The sequence below is a fragment of the Haliotis rufescens genome, unplaced genomic scaffold (genome assembly GCF_023055435.1).
Source record: "Haliotis rufescens isolate VD_foot unplaced genomic scaffold, xgHalRufe1.0.p SCAF_3, whole genome shotgun sequence".
Lineage (NCBI taxonomy): Eukaryota > Metazoa > Mollusca > Gastropoda > Lepetellida > Haliotidae > Haliotis > Haliotis rufescens.
Window position 1 is genome coordinate 44,813,637 of NW_025964001.1, and position 6,965 is coordinate 44,820,601.

Sequence of the window (6,965 nt, forward strand, 5' to 3'; positions counted from 1 at the left end):
TGAGTCCAAACTTCTTAAGTCGGCGGGCGGTGGGGTGGCCTAGTGGATAAAGCGTTCGCTCGTCACGCTGAAGACCTGGGTTCGATTCCCCACATGGGCACAATGTGTGAAGCCCATTTCTGGTGTCCCCTGCCGTGATATTGCTGGAATATTGCTAAAAGCGGCGTAAAACCATTCTCACTCACTCACTGACTCTTTAGTCGTCAATAAAACAAACAAATACAGTTAATAATAGAACTTTGTCGAGCGGTGATTCCAACTCAACATTTACTAGTGAAGTCCAGCAAGCAGGCATATCCTACTCGCGGCTGTACATACAGGTGCTGTCGGAATACCAGACTAACTAACAGTAAAGGTCTAAACATATATACACACTATTCGACAACAATAGACAGACAAAGAGATAATGGCGTTGCCCTGGACATGGGGCTTATGGATGTGATTACAGACACGGCCCAGGGGAAAATGGATTAAGGCTATAAATGTCATAATGTGAGTGCTTTTAAGTCACTCTGTGACACAATTATAGTATTTAATCTGCCTTAGGCTTATTGAATCCCTTTCTTATGCTCCAACATTTACGACATATGAATATGACCCCACTAACTAAGAGGAAATGAAAGACAAAAATGATCAGCCACACATCTGCATAGATGCTGCTTAGAAAGTCAACTTCAGGAGGTCTCATATGATCACCGCCATATTTAATCACATGCTCAACAGCAGATGCTGCACGTTGTGAGGGAGTTTCCGACCTATCACGCATTATAGCAGACATAGTCTTCATATTCTGTTCTATTGTCTTGTTGCCAAGAACAGCCTGAACCGTTTGAAATATTTCCTCAGTAGTTCCCTGGAGAATATTAACCGATGACCCAACTCCATACTTCATTACCTTAATTCCTGTTGAAACAGCATCAGTTCCGAAAGGAGTACAAATTATCGGAACGGCATGGTATATTCCCTCCCATAAACTGTTTTTTCCGCAATGGGAGACAAAGAGTTTCACGTTAGGATGGCCAAGCACATCATTCTGTGGTATCCACTTCATGGTTTTGATATTTCCCTTAAGCTCCTCGTTATTGTGCTTGAATAAAATACGCTGTTCCAATCGGGCCATGGCATTCGTCATCCGTTCAACCACACGCTGAGGCACATGCTTCAAAACACTACCAAAAGTCACAAGGATGACCCCATCCCTGGCACCATCAATATATTTCCTCAGATCCTCTGGTAATGGGTTCGAGGGAGAAGCTGTGAGGCCTCCTACTTGTAAGAAATTGGGGAACAGTGCTTTTGGGTAGTCTATGAAATAATCTGAGTTTTCTAGAAAAAGAACAGAATCTTTGATCAAATTCCTTGTATCGACTGTTTTCAGTTTTTCGCTGTAGCTTGAGAGATCTATTGAGTGAATTATGGCGTATTTGATGAGAGGGTTAAGAAAGTAGGTTATTGTGTTGATAAAGCGTTCAGGAAATGTCATGTCATTAGAATACGGCAAAAAAAGGCTCGGAAATAAGGTTGTTTGTAGTGGCATCATAGCATCCTGCGGATCAATGAATGAACCAGTAGCTGCATAAGGGATTCCAAGATAAACAGGAATGGAAAAGATACACCCTGTCATCGGTAGTCCTTCTACCACAGCAAGATCATACTTATCCTCCTGAAGCTCGTTCAGAACGTTTTGGTCGGAAAAGGCAGAATGACAAAGATTAGTTATCACTGGCTTTATCATGAATATAAGCATCTTCAGAAGACCTGTGCCGTCCATCATCACCTTTTCAGTCTGTTCGAAGAAGGTATTGTGTTTCTGTATCACGTCTGGATCTAGAGCAGGTGAAAGGGTCTTGAACTTTGACTTGAACTTGCTAAGGTCCCACCTATTAATACATGCTTTGGCGTCAAATAAGTGTGCAAACACTGTTACATCATGACCTCGTTTTAAAAGTTCCTTACCAACGGCAAGAGTCTCAAGACAATGACTTACAGCTGGACCAGGGATCAACAAAACTTTGGCTGCAGAAGCACAGGTCACGATGGCCAATATGGAAGTAAGAGTCATCCTCATGTTGTCCAACATGTCCTGCAAAGATACAACAAATACAACAGGGAAACTAACATTTGAGATCGTTTCCGATATTCTGAGAATTACAATTTGAAGAGGATGCTACGAACAACCTCAACAAAATCGTATCTGCTGAAGCGCAAAAGAAACGTCACTGCGTGGAAATGATAAATGAAAGTTTCCCATTGATAATCAAGGCATTTTGGGAGGTATTTCGTTTTGACATTAGTCTATGTCAAAATTTAATGTTAACGGCCAAAATGTGACTCAATATGGATATAATGGGTCGTAAAACACGCAGCTTAACAAACGGCCATGGTACAATGTACCGGATGCTTTCCATGAAAATATAAATTCACTTCAGTGGGGAAGATTCGAGCGCATAAACAGAAGATCCTGATATGGATAAGTAAACGATTAGTGGCTACCTAAATTATGCCCCAGTGTCCCAATTTGTACCCCATCCCATCATTCGTGAAAATTCCTGAAGTGACTAAATGGATCAGGCTTGGTTACTTGCTTCAGGGTCACCGTATCACTTAATTGGCTGGTCCAGACTGGACTATTTACAGGCAGCTGTCATAACGCTGAAAGACTGCTTAGTGTAGCCTTAATCAACAAATAAACAAATCATTACCAATATCCAGGGCTATTTTGTTTTGTCTCTTCAAACACAGGAGTCCATGGGTGGATAAACAGCACTTTATTCATGTTATAACAAATATAGCAACCTAGTGATAATAGGACAGCAATGGCCAGACAGCATCTTGAAGGATCAAGGAAGCAACTTGCCAAGCTGCTGTCCGAGGGTCAGAATTCAAACTGACAAACGCATTGCATTCTATCTTTAACCCTCAGCCGAAACACTGTCAGACTGCCACGTATCGTGTTACGTCACATGTATGAGCACCTTATTCACAACGTTAAGCTTCAGTGGCCTAACAGCCACACTCAGACTTTAATGATAAGCAGCGGACCCGCACATGTCTCTGTGGTGAGGCCATGGTAATTAACCGAGACACCAGTGTCTCTAGACATAAGGTGAGGAATTGTCCAATGGTCGTAATTTTCAGACAGTGGTTAGTTGCAGGAGTTAGAATTGTGGGTATTTCAAATGAAATGCTTGTACCTTTCCCTCACTAAATATTTAGTCTCTTGCCAGCGTAAGATACTGAGACCGTGACAGACAGTACACATACAAAACCCTGGACTGGTACCTAACAGACTGATTCCGAGACTAGCAGCACTGCATACTAATCGCTGACTGGCAGTACAACATACCGAGAACCTGACAGACAGTGCAACATACCGAGAACCTGACTGACAGTGCAACATACTCAGCCCCTGAATTACAGCGCAGCATACTGAGACCCTAACTGACTACGCAACATACTGAGCGCCTACCTGACAGCGCAACATACTGAGCCCCCTGACTGACAGTGCAACATACTGTGTCCCTGACTGGCAGTGCTACATATTGAGCCCCTAACTGAAAGCGCAGCATACTGAGCCCTTAACTGACAGTGCAACATACTGAGCCTCTGACTTACAGTGCAACATACTGAACCCCTGACAACGCAACATACTGAGCCTGCAATTGACAGTGCAACATACTGAGCCCCTAACTGACAATGCAACATACTGAGTACCTGCCTGACAGTGCAACATACAAAGCCCATGACTGACAGTGCAACATACTGACCCCTGAATCACAGCACAGCATACTGACCCCTTACTGACAGCGCAGCATACTGACCCCTGACGGAAAGTGAAACATACTGAGCCCCTTACTCACAGTGCAACATACTGAGCCCCTGACAACGAAACATACTGAGCCCCTAACTGACAGTGCGACATACTGAGCCCCTGACTTACAACGCAACATACTGAGCCCCTGACTAACAGTGCAACATAATGGGCTCCTAAATGACAGCAGAGCATACTGACCCCTGACTGACAGCGCAGCATACTGACCCCTGACTGACAGTGCAAAATACTGAGCCCCTAACTGACAACGCAGAATACTGAAACCTGACTGACAGTGCAACATACTGTGCCCTTAACTGACAGTGCAACAAATTGAGCCCCTGACAACGCAACATCCTGTGTCATTAACTGACAGCGCAACATACTGAATACTTGACGGACAACGCAACACACTGAGTACTTGATTGACAGTGCAACATATTGAGCCCCTAACTGACAGCGCAGCATAATGAGCCCTTAACTGACAGTGCAACATACTGAGCCCCTGACTTACAACGCAACATACTGAGCCCCTGACTGACAGTGCAACATAATGGGCCCCTAACTGATAGCAGAGCATAATGACCCCTGACTGACAGCGCAGGATACTGACCCCTGACTGACAACGCAACATACTGAGCCCCTAACTGACAACGCAACTTACTGAGCCCCTGACTGACAGCGCAGCATACTGAGCCCCAGCTTACAGTGCAACATGCTGACCCCTGACTGACAGTGCAGCATACTGAGCCCTTGATTGAGAGTGCAACATACTGGGGCCCTACTTACAGTGCAACATACTGACCCCTAACTGACAGTGCATCATACTGAGTACCTGACTGACAGTACAACAGACTGAGCCCCTGATTGATAACGCAACATAGTAAGCCCCTGACTGACAGTGTAACATACCGAGTACCTGTCTGACAGTACAAGATATAGAGCCCCTAACTGACAGCGCAGCATACTGAGCCTCTGACTTATAGCAGTGCAACACACTGACCCCCAAACTGACAGTGCAATATACTGAGACTTAAATTATTGGATGCTGTGGTACTTCTAATACTGTCACAACGTTGCGAGATCTGAGTATTTAAAAATATAGAATAATGTTCTTTTAAAATGTTTAAACATAATTGAATTTTCAACCTTACCTTACTAAACTCACTAAACAATTAGCAATGGTTACGCACTTCAAATCTCTGTCCTCTCACATAAGCCATCCACCGCCGGCGGCCTGTCATGTACACAGATACTGACCTCGATTATTCAGGGTGGAGAGGGGATCGAACTAAACGCGGTTTGTACATATAGTAACCTGGATTTATTACTTGCCCGTGAAGAGGTCGCCCGTTTGATAAACATACAGCTGTTATTACACATTGTGTAATACCAAAACGCGTGTTTATGTACTCTCGGAACACACGAACAAATATTGAAAGCTCTCAACATCCCTTGGCTTATTCAACGACATCGCGTGTGGAGTTGATAGATCACTGAGAGGAGCTTATGCACACTCGATGACCCCAGCAACCTTGTTGCTAGGCTGACGTCACATGGCATTGTTTCGCCGATGGATCTTGCAACAAAATTCCACAAATTACGTCATCGGGTATTGTGACGTTATTGTAAACTTTGAGGTGCAAGGGTCAGTTCCACAGGGCGATCGTATTGTAGCGCAACGACAGTCGTTAGTCTTAGTTAAAGTATGTGAGTTGCGATAGTCTTAGCCCTACGATAATTTTGTGAATTCTAAAGGTGGACCGTTGTATGGTATTAAATTCATACGTTTCAACTTTTGACGTGTTTGAAGTGTTATTCTGTTAAACTCAATTGGACTATGCCGTGGATCGTGTAGGTGTCAGCCTATTAATACTCAAAAGTATAATTCAAAAAACGTTATAAATGGCAAGTAGTAAATTAAATACTAAACTCGCTCCCGTGTAAAACCAATTTTATGAAAATCGTTTCATAAAATTGGTATTACACGGGAGCTAGTTTAGCATTCTATATTTATTCTTCCCCGCCCTTAAGGCGGGGAAGTATACGGGAAACGTTAAATTTGTGGCATGTATGTCAACATGTTGGTTTATTTGAAATTTCAAGCCACGCATTTACGGAAACAAAACATACAAATCATGTGCGTCAAATGTTGATGCTATTCTTTTCCAGCAATAAGAGATACTTCAAAGTCGTCTTTATGTAGTTAATTGATGCATCTGACCGTTTCTGGTCATTAGCTGACATTATTAAACCATTCATGTGTAATCCGATGTCCTTTTTTCCTCAAGGACTAATTTTCTGATTTTCACGGTGTATACAAAAGAAGAACTGTGCTCCGGAGATCGTAAATAACAGCATAATAAAAATTATGTTCTGAATATGCTTATTCATGAACAACGACGACATCTCAATTTAAATGTAATATGGCTGAATTCCATATTCTACATACCACACTTTTGATTGTTTGGATGCTCATGTTCACTGGAAATATTTGGAATAGTTATATTCCGTATTCTGAATAAACCCAGTCCCCCATGTGTGTTTTTTAATCAGTGCACCGCACATAACCACATGTGAAACGTTTGGTAGCAAAGTCAAAGCAAAATCGGAGTAGTGTGTCAGCGAATTTGCATCAAGGCTGTAGTATTTTTCAACCGTTTAATGGAATTCAATGTACAGCCGTAGCTCTGGTCATTCATATATTTTGTGTCCCATAGCTCAAATCTATTTGCGTCTGTACCGTGTTCCACTGACCTCGATAATCTGTGGAATGAAGGCACAGCTCTCTACAGCCACAAAGTTAACACCGAAGGCTATGAGGTGTATTTAGGTCATAATCAGTCCCCAGCAGCCACTGCCTCAAGCGATATTGTCTACATAACAGATCAGTTTTATGGCTCCGTCACAGGTGCTCCAAATATTGAAGCAGGGAAAACAAATTTCATAGAATCATTTCAAAAAGCAATATTGATATCCCCGTCACTTTTGGTAACTTTTAATGATGTCTCCATTGCATTTTTTACGGATTTCGATTCGTATGCTTTATTTGCTGTCATCAGCGGAATGGTCTTGGTCAGATTGATCCGAATGGACAAGCTGTTTTACTTCTGTTTAGTAGTATGGATGAATTGTCATGTTACATCTTAACAGT

The 6,965-nt window shown here is 42.7% G+C and overlaps 1 protein-coding gene across 2 annotated transcripts; it reads right to left on the bottom strand.

Moving 5' to 3' along the window:
* Positions 1-229: 229 nt before the first annotated feature.
* LOC124125051 (UDP-glucuronosyltransferase 3A1-like) lies at positions 230-5,109 on the bottom strand. Of its 2 annotated transcripts, none has more exons than XM_048403003.1 (2): positions 4,966-5,109; positions 230-2,083 (listed from the first exon to the last, which is right to left on the bottom strand). In XM_048403003.1, the coding sequence occupies exon 2, from the start codon at positions 2,078-2,080 to the stop codon at positions 533-535; it is 1,548 nt and encodes a 515-aa protein (XP_048258960.1). In that variant the 5' UTR covers positions 2,081-2,083; positions 4,966-5,109; the 3' UTR covers positions 230-532. The 2 variants fall into 2 exon arrangements, with proteins under 2 accessions (XP_048258960.1, XP_048258959.1); XM_048403002.1 differs by having other exon boundaries at positions 5,005-5,070.
* Positions 5,110-6,965: the final 1,856 nt, after the last annotated feature.

Coding starts and splice junctions, on each gene's coding strand:
- LOC124125051 (XM_048403002.1), bottom strand. CDS start 5,055: ATGACAGGCCGCCGGCGGTGGATGGCTTATGTGAGAGGACAGAGATTT. Junction 2,084..5,004: donor TGAGAGGACAGAGATTTGAA/GTGCGTAACCAT, acceptor GTATCTTTGCAG/GACATGTTGGACAACATGAG.